Genomic DNA, 16,572 nt, shown 5'->3' with positions numbered 1-16,572 from the left:
TTGTTACAGCAGCCGCTGGCAGCTCGCGCGGCGCCCGCCTCCGCGCTGGCCCCAGCCTCTCCGGCCCGGCACGCGGGGAGGGAAGCAGAGCCCGAGGGTCCGTCCCCCGGCGCATCCCGGGCTCTCGGCTGTGTCGTGGTGTTGGTGACATGGACGTACCTGCATGGAGACAGGCCCGGAAGCCTCACGGCACCCGGAGGTGTCACCGCGACGGGGCCGCCGGGCTGGGAAGGGGCCGCTGCGAGCGCAGATTTGGCGAAGGCTCCTCGGGAAGCCGCTGGCTTGGCCCCATCTGGAACGAATTAGCAAGGGAGCTGCATGTCAGCCAACCCCGACAAACGGCGCAGATTTTACACCAGCAGACCCAAACCTAGACAGGAGAGGAGATTTATTGCTCCCAAACCTCCCAGGATCACGAACACCCCATGGAAGACAACCTGCCTGAGAGAAAGTTTCTAGCTGGCATGCAAGAACAGAAGGGCCTCACCAAAATTACCTCGGAGCATGGAAAATGGAGCAGATCCCTGGCTGGATTAAGCAACGGCATCAGTAAACGCAGAGTTTGAGCAAGAGGGTGAAGCGGAGGAGACGAGGGCTCTGACTCAGGACCACCCTGGAGATGAAAGATGTTTTTCCCAACTGCTTCACAGCCCTGCAGCTCTGATGGTGCCTACACTGAGTGCAGAGACCTTGAGGATGTCCCCGAGCGATCTGGTGGCAAATGACTCCAGCAGGGTTTGAGATCTCAGGGAACTGAATCTGGTCTCGGCTTTGGTGAAGGAAGGAGGGAGTTTGCCTGCGAGAAATAGTCCCTAGAGACATTTGTATGATACTTCCATGTATTTTTATAAGTCTTGTTTACCTGTTGCCGAATTGCAGGCGTCATTTGTATTTCTTTGTTGCTAAGTTTTCCACAAAGCTTTTCTAAAGCTTAAAATTGTGTTTGAAACAGATATTGAACATGTTTTGTTTCCTGACAACCACACGTAGAGATTCAATTTGTATATGCTTCCCAGTGAATATGTCACACTGGGATTGCTCACACATTAACTGACAAGGAGCACGATGGGAAAAGCCTTTTTTTGATGTTCGGCGAGAATTTGAGAGACTAATAAAAAGCACCAATGACTTTGAAACAGATTTTAGCATTTTGCAATGTGTAAACCAATGTTTTACTAGAAGAGAGCCAAAATAAAACACCGTGTCAGATGAAAAAAGGATATTTTAGATTTTGAAACACAGCAGTATGGAAACTAAAAACTATTTTCCTCTTCTCCCAATTTAAAAGGGTTTCAAATCGGGAGAACTGCAGAACACACAAGGACTTGCAAATGGTCTCTGTTAAATCAGGCATTTTCTGCTGGAGCCCAGCTCAGAACCAACTAACCAACTAACCAACTAACGGTGGACAACGTCTCCCTTTCTCTCTCCCAGAAAATCCTCTTCTCCACAGTATTGGCTCACATGTTTCCTCTAGAAAAACAAGGAGAACAACTGACGTCCCCGCTGCTGCAAGCAGTGAACTTTCATGCTGCTAATTGCTCTACGTGCAGGGACACAACTTCCCCCTTGATCTTCATGAAGCCGAGGAGGGAAATTCCAGCGCTTCAGAGGGTTTGTTTTTGTCTTGAGAACTATGGGAGCAACTCAAGAAACTCACCCAGCAAGACGAGCCAGGGCCCGTGTTTCGGAGCAGGGCCCAGACCCTCTGCCACACGCCGGGCCGTGGAGGCAGCCTGGAGAGGTCCCAGCAGCCACTTTTTCACCTGCCCATTCGCATTCCTGCAGCTGGGAACTGCAAAGGTGGAAAGAAAAGAGCAGAAAAAAAAAAGAAAATCAAAATCTACATTCATTTTAGTGGTGAAAATGCAAGATTTGCCTCAAAATGAGATCTGCAAAGGATGATTTCTGCAGCAATAGGAGTCCAGGTGTGCAAGGTGATTTTCCCATGGCTTTTTGCAGCCGCCCAAGGAACCCGCTGGCTGCAGGTATGGAGGTGATGGAGGCTGCAGCAGAGAGGAGGGGAACGGGCCTGTTTTGAAGCGCAGCTTCAGGGTTAGCTGCATGATGAATGACAGCAGGAAAATACTTAACAGCATCACATTAGCAGAGCCCTCTTCCCTCGCTGCCCACCGCGGTGCCAACGCAGCGGCTCCGTTGCAAGGAGAGCCGCTTCAAGGTTGCTTAAGTGATAAATTTTGTTATACGCTCAGCATCCCCACCAATAACACCCACCCCTGACTTGTTCATCCCCCCCATTTATTTTCCCGTTACAGCTGCATGGCTGGAAATGTGCTCACATTGCAGCGGCGGAGGCACCACTTGCATTCGAGGAGTTGCAGAGATGGCCACAGCTCAGGAATTAAAACAGGGTGGGATCCCCCATCCCCAAAACCTCTCCTGGCTCTGCTGTGGTTTTAGGAGCTGTGTTGACTTCCACCAGCTGCTGATGTGTGGGAAAACCAGCAGGAAAAGGCTGCAGTAGGGTCAGGAACAAGGCGAGAGATGCAAGGGGGTTATTACAGACTCCCAAGGCTGCAGGATTCCCTGCTCCCGGCCGGTCGCTCCCAGGCTGCACCAATGTGTCATTCGCAGCGTGAAGCATTTGCAGAACTCCCTGGCGAGGTGGCACTTACTTGCGTTGAAGCAGCGATTCTGCCTCCAGGGCTACCCGGACACATCAAGAGCATCAATCCCGGAGGAGTCAACCAGCCCTTTCCCACCAATCCCAAGGAGCAAGCAGCGAGTTTGAGGCCTGGGGACATCCTTTCTCACGCAGGGACGACCAATTTCTTCCCAGCACGGAGCCAGCAGCTGACCCAGCTCCATCCCCGGCCTCGGCCTCTCGCTCAGATGCATCTCAACGAGGCAGCGCATCTGCTCCCGCAGCCCCCGGCACCCGCACGCGCCGGCCGCCGCGGCCGCCCTTGGCGGCGATGCCATCTGGCCGCAGTGGCAGCAGTGCCAGCTCTGCCATCAGCCCTGCCCGTGCCAGGCGCCTCGCGGGCAGCTGGGCACGGGGTGAAGAGCAGCGGGTTCAAACCGCGTTCGTCCACGCGCCAGCGCTGCTCCGCTGCGGATAGACGGAGCAGCCACGGAGCAGCCGGGACGTCCCGCAGGAGTCGTTGCCAAAGGACAGTTGGGAGTGACAATTTCCACCTAAAACTGAAAATACAAAGCATTTAGATGCAGGTGCAAAAGCCAAATCACCTGAGATTGGAATGGTTTTGAGCACTAGCAAATGGGATGTGGTGTCTCCCTGTCAACAGTTTTTTGTCCTACCTAGCACTGCTTCTCTATTGGTTTGCAGCAGAGGATCTCAGAGCACTTACTGGCTATGAGCCCCAGCAGCTCTAGGTGACACATGAGCAGTGACACCCCCCAGCTGCAGAGGAGCTGCCAAGGAACAGAGTCATGATGAAAACATGAGCCTGGGAATACCATGGTCATCTCAGAGGAACGGAGCACCAGCAGGTCCCAGCACCTCCCCTGGGTACCAGGGGAGCGGGGCAGAACATGGAGCTACTTAAGGAATCCTCAGTATCCCAAGGCTCCAAAAAACAAGAGGCAAAACAAACTTCACAGAAATATCTGAAAATTTGGCCTGACTTTCAAGGTCATGCAGCAAATCAGTAAGAGCAGGACCCAGGTGTCCTGAGCATGATCCCTTCCTGCCCTAATCAGCACGGCCTCACATGCCCATTTGAACAATTGCCTTATTTCACAGTGTGACTTATGGATGCTATTGTAAGCAGATCCAGTCAATATATTTATTTTCCTTTTGATATACAGCTACAATAGGAAGCCATGCATGAAGTTTATTAAACCTGGCTAATTTTCTATCGGTTCTGCAATGTATCGATTCTTTGCATACAGTTATCTGGCTCAGCCTCAACCTGGAGAAGGAATCATTTGACAAAAAACCCAAACAAACAAACAAAAAAGCATCCAATTTCTGTGAAACAAAGCTAATCCGAGAGGGCAACGTGTCGCCGTTCTCGCAGGCAGAGCCCTTTGATCGATCGAGCCAAAGACAACTGTGTTATTTAGGAGCCATTTGCAAGCTGGCAAATTAAGCAAGGATTTTTTTTTAAAGGACTGGTGGGGGGAGAGAAGTAGCAGCTTTACAATGGCAGTAAAACATCCTAATGATTTTTTTCCCCTCTGTGGCAGGGCCAGATTCTGCAGGGTTTAGGGGCAAGAAAGCAACACGGAAGGAGCTGCCTTTTTCCATCTCCCCGAGCCCAGGGCAGGGATTGCACCAATATTTTGCAATCTTGGTGAGTGGAGGGCAGATGTGGCCTCCAAAGGGGCCTGGGGCAGGATCCCTACGTGCAACACAAGTGGGAAGGAGGCATCCCAGCACCATGCTAGCAGGGTGCAAGCTTCAGGGGTGCATATGTATGGCGTAGGATCAGAGGGTCACTATGGTTGGAAAAGACCTTCAAGATCATCGAGTCCAACCGTAAATGCCCATAGGAGCTGCAGCTCACGGCGCCAGCAGCCCTGAAGCAATGAAATGTGGAGCAAGACGCTAGGGAACGAGGTCTGGTGTTCGCATGGGTCTCCTCCCCGCTGCATCCCGCTGGGTGCCGGGCCCTGTCCATCCCTTTTCCCTGCTCCCAAGCATCCCAGGCAGACAGCGCTTCTGCAGCCAGGTGCTCCAGGACACGGCCGAACACCCCATCCAGCAGGAACTTCACAAACCTCATCCCTGATCCCCTGCCTTTCTCAGAGCATTTGCATAGCAAGAACAGAGGCAGGGAGCCTTTTATCTTTAAATCTCCACGCTTAACTGGTATTCTGCACAAACAAACCATCATCATGCCCATATTGTGATGGAAACCAGCAATAAATGTAAAGATGCTATCTAAAACAATATGGCAACACGCTTTACCACATCAATTGCGGGGTGCCTCCGCTTGGATTAGCATGTCAGGCCAGTTAGCAGCGACTTCCTTTGGTTTAGCTTAACCTGCTGCTTCTCCTGTGCCGTAGGCTGCTCGAGACCAGCTGCGAAGCATCATCATACAAGACAGAACATATGCACAAGTAAACAAATTAAGGCTATCTCCAAAACAACAGGCCCCTGGCTTCCTGGAAGAGCTGCAAAGAGAAACTTAATCAACAGCAGCGGGTGAAACGGTAAAGGGGAGGAGATGGACCTCTGCTAATGAAGGCAGCGCGCACAGACTGCAAATGCCGGCGCGCGGCACGCGGCGCTGCAAGGGAGGCCGCGCGGAGCGACCCGTTCCGGCCCGTGCGGAAAGAGGAGGAGCGGGGAGAGGAGCCGGCACAGGCTGGGCCTTGTGCTGCGGTTCCGAGCGCGTTGGAGCCGCGTTATCGCCGGTCGGAATCGCGTTATCGCGCGTCGGAGCCCCGTTATCGCCGGTCGGAGCCCCGTTATCGTGTGTAGGGTCTGCGCCACCTCCTGTCCCCGCGTCCCTCCCCAGGGGCTCGTTGCTGCAGCGGCACCGCGATGGCCGATCCCTGCCAGGCCGATATCCTCAAACCTCTGCCTTGACTCCGCGGGCCCTTGCGGTGCTCCCTCCCCGGAGCTCGTGAGCAGCAGAATTAGCCCAGAACAAGCCTTGCTGAAAAGCGTGTTGATTTTGCATGATAGAAAAGACTTAAAATATATGTATATACACACACAGACACACATATATTGTGCACATGCCTCGCTGTTTGTTCCTTTCTAGCTGTTTTTAAATCCCCTTATCCTGTAAGAGCAGGAGAGACAGGGTATCTTCCCTTGGCAAATCTAGGAACCCTTTGAGATATCTCAGGGCCTCTCGAACAAATGTTTGCAGCCTGTCTCTTCGCTCTGCAATCTAGAGCTACTTCTACTTGCCAAAAGAAAGTGTTGCTAGAGAAACAACCGGGAGCTTCAGCTCCTCCTTACCTCAGGCCAGGCTCACAGATCCCCTGGTGTGATAACAAGCACTCAGGGCATCCAAAGGCATGAGCTGACTCGTGCCAGGTTACGTTTGCTATCAGTGCGTCAGGGTTTCTTTGCCTCGAGAGGATGCAGCTATAAAAGCAAGTTTCCAGCTAGAAGAGCAAGTTCAGGGCAGTCCACTCCAACCGGCTTGCACTTCGGCACCGGGTGAAACATATAAAGTGCTCCGTTACTGCGTGCACCTTGCCCACGAGCACCAGCTAAATGGAGGGAGGAGAACATTGACAGATGTGTGCCCACAGACAAAACGACCCCAGCTCGCTGTCGCACCTCCAGCTCGGGCAGATGTTCCCTTTCACATACAGATGTGTTGAGGGAAGACAGCACTGCCCCACCGTGCTGTTCACGCGCTCCTCAACAGATGTTCCTAGGCCCTCAGCCCTGACAACAAAGTGTTCAAAATAAATACCTGATTTAATACAGGTGTTTTCTTAGCCCTACATAGGAAGAGGTTGTTTTATGCCCTAGACTAGAAAAGCTTGTATAACTAGTTTATTATATTTTAAAAATCATCTTAATATAACAGTGCATGATCTGCTGTTCATCTTAGGTGAGGCAGGATGCAGGCGAGACTAAGAGCAGAAGAAATAAAGAAAAATGTAATAGCCTAGACCCTGTTACTGTGCAACCTAAAATCCCCTCCAAGTGTATGAGCAGAAGTCAACCTCTTTGTGTCTACCATAAAATTCAAGAAAGTTCATTGCTGCTTCTGCTTTTCAAACACCCTCTCCCGAGGACAGGGGTGATACCTGAGACTGAAACGTGAAGTCTTATCCTGCACAAAAGATCCACTCAGAAAGCAGAACGGCTCTAATCCTGTTGTCCCCATGGTCAGGAAAGCTGTAAATCTTTACTTCTCTTGGTCAACACCTATGAGCTCACCAGGCCTAGGAAACACCAAATTGAAAACAACAGAGGAGTCCATGGAGCTGAGCATCTGCAGAGCCAGGTGGGTTCCTGGTTCATCACGCAAGCAGAAGACACAACACCGGCCATTGGCACCATCAGCACTGGCAATGCCGGCAAGCAGGAAGAATTCCCTGAATTTCCCACTTTATCTGTCTGGTGGCCACATCCCTACAGATCCTCGAGCATCGCTGCTGGTCTCAGGCAACACTCCTTCCCTCTGAGCTTACTCTTTCCTTCTCCTCCAGCAGCATCCTCATTTCCAACCTCCTCGTTCTGCATTCTTAACTCCTTTCTGGAGCTGTATAGTCCCCTCTGCGAGGGGAAAAGCTCCTCAGGCCATTCCCAGCAGGCAGGGAAGTCCCAGCCCATTTGGTACCGCAGGAGGTGCACAACGATGACAACTTAGCGCTCCTGCTGGCTCTGAGCCTGCGTCTCCTGCTTTGCCACCCCACGGCAGCTCCCAGCTCCTCGTCCAGGACGAGCTGCTGGGGAGATGAACCAGACAGCTCGTGCAGGACGGATTTGCAGGCCCTTGCACAGGTCGGCGCTGCCCCGCGGGGCTGTGGCCGGGCACACACCGGATAAGTCAGTAGGGCCGCTCCGCTGCTGGGATCCCTGTCCAGGAGCCATGGCCCTTGCAGGGGACACCCGGCCATGCTGAGCTGCGCCAGACTCGGCCCTGCAGCCCAGCAGTCCCCAAACCCGGGTCCTGTCACCCCTCAGGAGTGACTTGCAGGAGCTAAACTCCGTCCGTCCTCTCTCCCTCCCTCCCTGCTTCCCTGCGGAGCGGCGATTGTTTTCTGCTCCTGTTTTCCTCCGGCCTTAAGCAGCTTCCTTCCATCTCGCGGCATTCCCGGAGCCGCGCTGGTTGCTCGGCTGCCAGCAGTAATAACAGCCTGTATTGCCCAGCGTGGCTGGGGAAGGGCGACCAGGACAGGAGGAAGACACAGGCACGGGTGGCAATGGGGGCACTCAGCACTGCCCTCCCAGGGGAGCAAAAACCCTGCGGAAATTTGGGAGAGAAAGCAATGGGAAAGCGGAGGATGGGGGCGGCGGGGCAGCCATGGTGCGGGGAGGCAGGTGGCTGTGGCAGAGCAAGGGGCACAGGCAGCTCTGCCCTCACAAGGGAGGCGCCATTTTGAGGCTGGCAAGCTCCTTGCTGCGAGGCCATGGAGAGCAAGAGGAAAAACGGGAAGAAAGGGGGAAAGAGAAGCAGGGAAGGATGGCGGAGGAAAGGGCAGGGACGCAGCCACCCCCTGGCCTCACCATGGAGAAACTTCCGGAAGGCGGCGGGTGGGCACGGAGGTGTCACCACCATCCCGGCCACCTCAGAGGCCCCGCAGCCCTGCTGAGGGTCCCAGCCGTCATGCGGCACCTGCTCCCGGCCCCTTTCCACGTGGTGTCCGCGCTCCTGTGCCTGCAGCGGGAAGGCAGCGCTGGCACCAACGGCACCGAGCCCGGCAGTCCAGCCCTCGCTATGGCCCCAGGGCCACCGCTCCCTCACGGGGCAGGGTCAGCTCTGGGTGCCACCTCGGCGCTCACCCGCTGGCACCCATGGGGCCTGGGGGACACAGTGCGGGGTTTGGAGGCTGCCAGGCTGCAGAGGAGGAGCGGTGGGGCTGAAGGAGGCACCGCTGCCGCCCGCCCGCAGGTGCCCTCCTCGGTGACGGGCGCTCAGGGCAGCGCGCGCCAAGGTGGCCACGAGCGCCTGCGGCCGCTCCTGGAGCTCCTCTACCGTGGCCTCGTCCTGCCCGCCTGCAAGGTGGCCAGCGTCCTGCTCGCCCTCGCAGCCAACGTCCAGCTGGTCACGCGGTGCTTGAGAAGTTACCGGCGGCCGCGCGAGGAGCGGTGGCCGGCCACGGGCAGCGCCGAGTGTGCCATCTGCTTGGGCGCCTTCGAGTGGGGTCAGGCGCTCAAGATCCTCTCCTGCTCCCACACCTACCACGGCAAGTGCATCGACCTGTGGCACTGCGCGCAGCCCCGCGGCAAGACGTGCCCGCTCTGCCTGCGGCGCGTCACCGCCGTGGCGCTGGTCCCCCTCCGCCCTGGCCCACACACCCGCCTGGAGAAGCGAGGGGGACACCATGGCCTGTGGGAATAACCGTGAAGACTCATCCCCATCTTCCTCCTGGCAAATCAAGACTCCCTCCTTCATCACCACTGCGCTCCCTTCTCCATCCTCACCACTACTCTAGCTCCAGTCTCTCGGGAAGCATCGAGTGCGGCCAGATCAAAACACTTGGAAATGAAGGAGCAGGGAATAAAGCCTGAAAGGACAAACAAAACACTTGAGCACACATCCTTGGCTCTCCCGTTTTGGGTTGCTCATCCAATCCAGGCTGGTTTCCAACCAGAAGGGCCACAACCATGGAGCCCCAGGCAGTAACATGGACTAGGGGCTGCCAAGTCTGTTGCTGTCCTTGCTCTTCCTCCTCTCCCTCCCAAGCCTCCATGAACAGGCTCAGTACCAGTTACCAAGTAACTTCTTGCATAGCATTTAGGCCGATAAAACACTTTCCTCCATATTCAGATTTTCACACACACAAAGCCACACAGAGGACATTTTTGCTTGGTGCCTAAGGTTTACCAGGCATTTTGCCAAAGCTGGAAAAGGCAAGATATTTCCCGCCCCAGTGTCCCATAAAATATGTCTCCCTTGCTTGCATGGCAAGCAGCTGGAGCCCATTTCCAGCAATGGGCAAAGTTGCAATGGCCCAGATTTGCTCAACTGACTTTAATTGTAGGCGCTAGCAGATTATGGGTACTTTGTAGCAGGTCCATAAATGCTTTATAATCTGCTGTATGCACTAGAGCCCAGATTATCATGCTCGTACTTAGTAATAACACAGAGGAGGGATTGCCCAGACCCTTGGGAAATCCAGGCCGAACACCTGGGCAGGCACCAGGCCGAGGGGGATGGAGCACGCGGCAGGGCTCCCCGGACCGGCTCTCCATCCCTCTCCCCTTAGTGCTGGCTCTGGTGCTCTCGAGCACCTTCAGCAATTTGCCTGCATCTGCTCTCGCTTCCTCTCATCCGCGCACACTCAAACAGCACTGCACAAAACCTCTCCGCATACGCAGCTCTTTCTCAGCTATCTGGCTCGCGTTTTGGGCTGTAGCTCCAATTGTTTCAGCTATCTATTCCATAAAAACACGGTCCTTTGATCCTAGATGAAAGGAGATGGTTACATGCATCAGTTCCTAAAGCAGCTTCTAGAAGGAGAAAACGTCTGCGGTTGCTTACAGGGCACAGGGCTGCTTCCCTGCAGAGCCGGGCCTTGCTCGGGCAGCAGGAGGGAGCAGAAGTGCCCCCAGGGCTGCAGCAAGAACAACTGGGAGCACTGGGAGCACAGAGGTTTGCACTGGAAGGTCACTAGATGGCCCCAGATCATCTTTCCCAGATAATCCCTGGTAATTCAGTAGCCTGGTCCTCACTAATCCTACAGCATGACCCCGAAGGAGCAGCATGCCTTTTTGAAGGGGGTTTTCTGAGCTAGGAACACCTGCCAAGATGCCTCAAGCAAAGCATTTAACCCCCGCTCTTGCTTTCTCCACTCCTGGCCTTTGGCTGTTCACAGCAGAACCTGTGCAATGCCCACTGCCCACAGACCTGATACAGAGAGGACAAGGGCTAGTATTTACAAACTCACATCATAGCCCTCTCGGGCTGCTCTTCAAGCTGCAAAAACCTCCAAGGGAAGGAAAAGAAAAAAAAAAAAAAAAAAAGAAAAGCTGTACAGACTTATTGCAAGTTAAATCAATGCTGGAGCAGAGGCCAGTAATACATGTTCTGCTGGAGTTGCAACAACGTCCACCTGAGTCAGTCCTTCTGCATCTTAGTTTGAACTGCTTCAGCAGGACCAGGACTGGATTCTGCAGGCAATTACACAGGGCTAAATTAACACTAAATTCCTCTGGATAGAGGAGACTGCTGTGGAATAAAAGCAGGAGCTGGTTTTACGTGCCCACTGCTGCACTAAGTGATAGCCCCAAATAAGGAGTATAAAGGAACATAGGGATTTCAGGGGTGGCGAAGCAAGGGATCAGTTAATAGAGGTAAATGATATTTTGCTTTCTAGCTTGGATCTTTGTTCAAGCAGGAAAATGGGACCCCATTCCCTGTAATTGCTCTGCTCTTGCACACAACTGCTGTCTCCCACGTGTGCCTTGTTGACATTTAAATAAATTGCAATTATTCCAATGAAGTAGATTGCAGGGACTCCAGAGAAAATGGGTCAAGAGTACGTCCAGGAGCATCTGCAATGTATTTAACTCACAAACACAAGGGCAGAGCAGGAAGGAATACAGTGCTGGCTGCAATGCATGTGGCCTGGGGCTGGAGGGGTCTTCAGGACAGTCTGGCACAGACAAGACAAACCTTCAAACCAAGGAAGCTGGGCAACACTAGGGTGACAGATGCCATCACAAGCAGCATTAAGATAAGCCAAAAATACACTCTCAAAAAGTCCTCCTGATGTACCACCATTTCCTTTATCGGCGCCTTCTCTGCCAGGAAGCATTTAGCTCGCTCCCTCGGAAGGCTTGGTTTTGTTTTTAAATGCATCAAAATGTCTCCCTGCAAGTGTAAAACTCCTTAGATGAGGGAAAATAAAATCGATTTGAAATCACAGCTGCTGGGAGTCTCCGATACACACACACACACTGTCTGCTGACATTTTCTGTAGCTCTTTTCCCAGTGAAATCTGTCTCCAGCAGAGCCCAAGGGGGCTAGTAACAAATCAGTTGCCTAGCATACAAGTGATTTTTTTTAACTACGAGTCCAACACAACTGCACTGGGAACCATGGGGCTACTCCCATGTGGATCGTTAAACCAAAAGGGTTGTTTGTTAAAAGGTACAGGTTTTTGGGGATTTGTGGTTTGGAAGTGCCCTGGGTTCACCACGTATCCGGAGCTAGTTTGTTCCGACAACCAGGAGAGCTATTGCCTCCCCATTGGGCTGCTGTTCCTCCAGGCTCCGAGAAGTCACCATTTCCGAGTCAGGAACTGCCTGGTAGATGGGAGCTTTGCTGATGACCACCACTCTGGGAGAGAGGGGCAACACTCGTGCCCAATGCTTTTCACTCCTTTCTCAACTTTCTCACCACAATAGCTACCCATGAGGAAGGAAATATTGGCTGAAGGGAGGTAAAAGAGAAGCCACAAGCACGGAGCGGACCAAAGAAAGGGAAAAAAGGAGCTAAGCAGGTTGGCAGCAATGCTACCAGAATCCAGCCTTGGGAAAGGGTCACCAAGTGATGTCACAGATGTGCAGATGTGATGCAAGAGCGTTGCTTGGCAGCGGGGGACAATGAGCTGGAGATGGGCAGCATCCTGGGACCTTCCACACCAGGATGGTGAACTGAAAAGCTACTGCAGACGCCTGCAGGGCAGAGCAGGGTTTGATCTCGATTCTGCTGCTGCTCCAGGTCATGACATGGTGGTAACACCTAAATGGGATGATTCCTCTGTGATTGCCTCTTACACTCTTCCTTTGGGACCATCTCCAAACTCCGTATTGAAAGCTACTCACCAGCGTTCAGCATGAGTCTTCTGCTTCATCTTCTCTGTGCCGTTGCCACCTTCTACGACACTGCTGTTGCAGAAACCTTCAGCCATGTGGTTTACAACCACAACTCCAAGTGCATTGCTTACAAAGCCCTGCCCGCGTGCTTTGGGCCACCGCTCCCAGCGGAAGGACTGACAGGATATATGATCAGGGCGACACCACCAAAAGCTTGCCATGCCATAGAGCATCCTCCAGCAACCCATAACACCTCTGAGATATTTATTGCACTCATCGAGGGGTTGGGCTGCTCCTTTGTTGAGAAGGTCCTTCATGCCCAGCAGGCTGGATACCAAGCTGCTGTTGTGTACAACGTGGATTCAGAGAAGCTGATTAACATGATGCCTGATGACACAGGAACCCACGAGCAGATTGAGATACCATCGCTCTTCACTGGAGAATCAGTCTTCCTCCACTTGCAAAGGATTTTGCATTACGAGAAAGGGGCCTGCATCAGCCTTATACCGCCCAAACACTATTTCAATCCTTGTCAAGATGCTGCTAAAATTTTATGGGACACGACTTGGCAGTACTGGCTACTCCTGATGAAATACCCCTCTTACTACATCCTGAACTGCATCGCACAGGAGTTGGGATTCAGCATGGTCAACATGATCATCGCCGCTCTCACGCTCGTGATCGGCATGAGCTGGTACAAGAAAGCCCATCGGATAACGGTCCGCACCTACCAGCGGGGAGACAAATACGAAACCTGCGTCATCTGCATGGCAGAGTACGAGGAAGGAGACCAGCTGAAGATCCTGCCCTGCTCGCACGCCTACCACTGCGCCTGCATTGACACCTGGCTCTACACCCAGCCCGGGAAGAAGACGTGTCCCTTCTGCAAGCAGCAGGTGAACCCCCATGGGCAATGCGTCCACCTGGACCTAAGGAATAACCCACCGGAGCACGCTGGTGAGGGCTTGAATGAGGAGGAAGAGGAGGAGGAGCAGAACCACGAGGACGGGGCATTCAGAGAAGGGCATGGGGATGAGTACGTAGAGGGGGAGAAAGACGACTACGCAAGCACAGGGGAAGAGGAAGGCTTTGAAGACCTGGAGAACAGCAGCATTTGAGCTGATGGGACCGTGTCAACGTTAAACCAAGGCAAACTTCCCCGTGCTTTGCCTCAGCTCTCAGTCCAGGTTAGCTTTTATGGGGAAACGATTAACAGTGCAGTTTTGGCTTCCTTCCTCTGGTCTCCACAATAAAAAATGAAAAAATAAAAAAAAATTAAAAAGGGAAAAATACATGAAATCATAACATTTCAGCTGCCAATATCAAATACTCCTTTGGCCAAACCAACAGGGAGAGGCAGACAGGAGAAAAAAGGGAGGAGATTTAAGAACAGTTGATAATCACACGGATTTGGTTACATCTGCCAGGTTGCTTCCTCAGTTCCCTCCCAAAACACCTGTGCCTGTGCAGATGCACACACTGAAACTTGCTTTCCAGCAAGATCCAAGGGGAATGCCCAGAAATCCCAGGTGAGAAATAACCCCCATGCATCTTAGCTAGCAGAAACCATTCCCTAGCATAAGCCCCAGCACAGAGAGGTAAAAAACCACGGCATATTGAAACACGAAGCTGAAGCAGCAGTAAAGCAGCACCAGGGCTGGGGGAGATGCCCAGGTGTCGTCACCCAGCGCTGCCGACAGCCACTCGCTGTCCCCAATATACGGGCTGCCTCCGTGCACCTTCCTGCAGAGGACAGAGTGGCCTTTAACTGCACAGGCAGCAAAACCGCGCTGGAAATATTGAGGGCACTTTAGACGCTATTCCTTCAGACAGGAGGTGATGCCGGTGGGAGGCCGAGGTCTTTGCAGCAGGATTCACTTTGTGGAGCTGAGTACATAGAAAAAAAAGCAAACGGCTTCTGAGCACAGAGTAATTGGCTGCTCCTGCCTGCTGGCTGGCCGTCGTGCGTGCTCGCAGACGCTGACATGACAGGTACATGTAACCTCCTGCTACCTAGGTCGTTCCAGGTCATTATCCAAATGTGCCTAAGCACCTTAAGGGGAGCTGGATTTATGTACTAACATGATGCAAACAGATCTGCACCTCTTCCCTAGGTGCACTGGGTATCTTTGGGGTAGCCTCTCAATGCATTTCCATTTCTGCTGAAAACAGCACGAGCAGAAATCAGCACAGCCTCCCCGGACTCGTGCCGATGGCTCCAGGGCCCACCGGGGACGGGGCATCTGGCCAAGTCTCAAACCACATATGGGGCTGCAGTAGCTGGAAACACTCAGAGCCACGATAGCATTTAATCTCACGTAAGAGAGGCATAGCAAGTCTTCACTAAATACTTCATGCCAAAAACTAAGAAAGTGAACCGCTCTAACACACTGTGACCAAGACCAACCTCCACAGCTGCACAAAGGCTAAATTCCCAGATCAAAGGCTTTCCTCTAAACATAAAAATCCTATTTCTTATGAGCAGTATCCAAGAAGTGGGCTGTCAGCAGATCACTCTATTACGACCATGAAGCAAGAAAACACAACTATGACCAGCAAATAAGGCTAGTGCCTTGGAGCATTTTGCTTTTGAGTAGCTGCGTTAAGACTCTTGAAGCACCAGGAGTTTAGATAATGCTGTCTGAAAACATCAGGTCTTAGATCTGAAAAGCGTGTTCTCCAAAACCCAGAAATCCTGGTGACTTTTGAAAATACCAGCAGCAGCTCAAACAGCGAGCAGCCGACTGCTCTGCTATCTTCAAAGTATGCTCAGTGATAGTGCAGTTATTTTAGTGCTGGAAAAATACATAAATGTGTGATGTCCAGAAATGAGCTGGACCTGGATTCCTCGCTCCTGCCCCAGGGAAACCCGGGAAGCTTCAGGTGGGAGCAAAGCAGAAAACTGGAGTTTCAGATTTTTTGTTTTGTTTTTCTTCTTCTCCAGCAGAGAGGTTTCAAACCAATTTCTCTTGGAATGAAACATGACAGCATCTCCAAGGATTTGATGGAAACAGCTCTTTCTGCTAGTTCTCAGACTGGGCTGTTTCATTTCATTTGTGCAACAAATGGGGAAAAATGATTTAGGCCAGTTCCCAGGAAAACGGCGCTTCTCCGCAGGGCGCACGGCCTCCCGGGAGCCTCACGTCACCTCTGCAGCGGGGAGGGAGATGGGTCCTTCACAGGGTGCTTAGCAGCAGGATGTTCACTTAGGTGCCCTCAGCTGCCTTCTGGAGGCCACTGTCACCAAGACAGAGGGATGGGACTAGCTTAGCTAAGCTGGGCAGATGCCACATCCTTGTCACCGACTCCTGAACATCCCAGAGCGGCCAGACCTGAAGTTCCCCTGGCTCCTTGTTGGGAAAGGGACCCCAGGTCCTCAAGGGGAAGGGGATAAAAGGGAAGAGAGCAGCCTGCATTATACACGAGGTGGGATGAGCTGATCATAGTGCCCTTAATACCTAGGAAACCCTTTCAGTCTTCAAAACCAGTACATGCTCTAGACAGGCTCTCACTGAACTGGGTCAGTAGAAAAATAGACCCTTCTTACAATGCAACACCACATTGCCTTAATTTAAAAAGGAGAGGAAAAAAGGGAACAGGATCTGGGTAAGAAAGAGACAAGCTCCTCTCTGTTTAATGATATCAAAGCCTATTGCACTGAGCGTCTGCGAAGTGAGGCACCGAGAACCTGACCTGCAGCCCTGCAGCTGTCAGATCTGCTGCCCTCCATCAGCATTAATGGCCCTCCTAACAGAGCAAGGTTAGCTTATTGCCAGGGTGGGACACGGAGCCCTTGCAGCCTCGATGAGGATTATTAACTTCTCCGGAGGTAGCACTATCCCAGCCTTTAAAATAAACTGCAGCAGACGATGCACCAGAGGAAAGAGGAGAGAGGTCTGCGCCCCGGTTGACCGTGCAGCCCTCGCTGGGGCTGTATATCCTGCCCAGCGCAGGGCTCTGCTGTCCCGCGGGCAGCAATGCAGCTGGGTTGTGGATGGAGAGCAGCGAAGGGCAGCGGAGCTCTGCCCATGGCAAGGCCCACGGCTCAGCTCGAAGGGAATCAGCATTTGCAGTTTGATTCGGATGCCACAAAAGGCTGGGAAAGGCGGGGGGGGGTAAGGGGAATGTTGTCCTGGATCCTGCCAGGGACAGCTTGGAGGAGCAGCCAGGCCCCTGAA

The 16,572-nt window shown here is 52.8% G+C and overlaps 2 protein-coding genes across 3 annotated transcripts in view; one reads left to right on the top strand and one right to left on the bottom strand.

The window, feature by feature from the left end:
• The window catches only part of FAM32A (family with sequence similarity 32 member A), a 238,875-nt gene that overhangs the window by 114,420 nt on the left and 107,883 nt on the right, over nt 1-16,572 (bottom strand). The gene's annotated exons all lie outside the window — the stretch shown is intronic.
• Nucleotides 12,210-13,512, top strand: LOC104569461 (E3 ubiquitin-protein ligase RNF13-like). The gene is made up of 2 exons (XM_088527185.1): nt 12,210-12,965; nt 13,038-13,512. Exons 1-2 carry the CDS (start codon nt 12,415-12,417, stop codon nt 13,510-13,512), a joined length of 1,026 nt encoding a protein of 341 aa, XP_088383311.1. The 5' UTR covers nt 12,210-12,414.

This window comes from Tinamus guttatus, unplaced genomic scaffold (genome assembly GCF_059628265.1).
Source record: "Tinamus guttatus ecotype Peru unplaced genomic scaffold, ASM5962826v1 Tinamus_guttatus_pri_ptg000261l, whole genome shotgun sequence".
In the NCBI taxonomy this organism is placed as follows: Eukaryota; Metazoa; Chordata; class Aves; order Tinamiformes; family Tinamidae; genus Tinamus; species Tinamus guttatus.
Note: the sequence above shows the minus strand (reverse complement) of the source record. Positions and strands in the feature narration are given on the sequence as shown.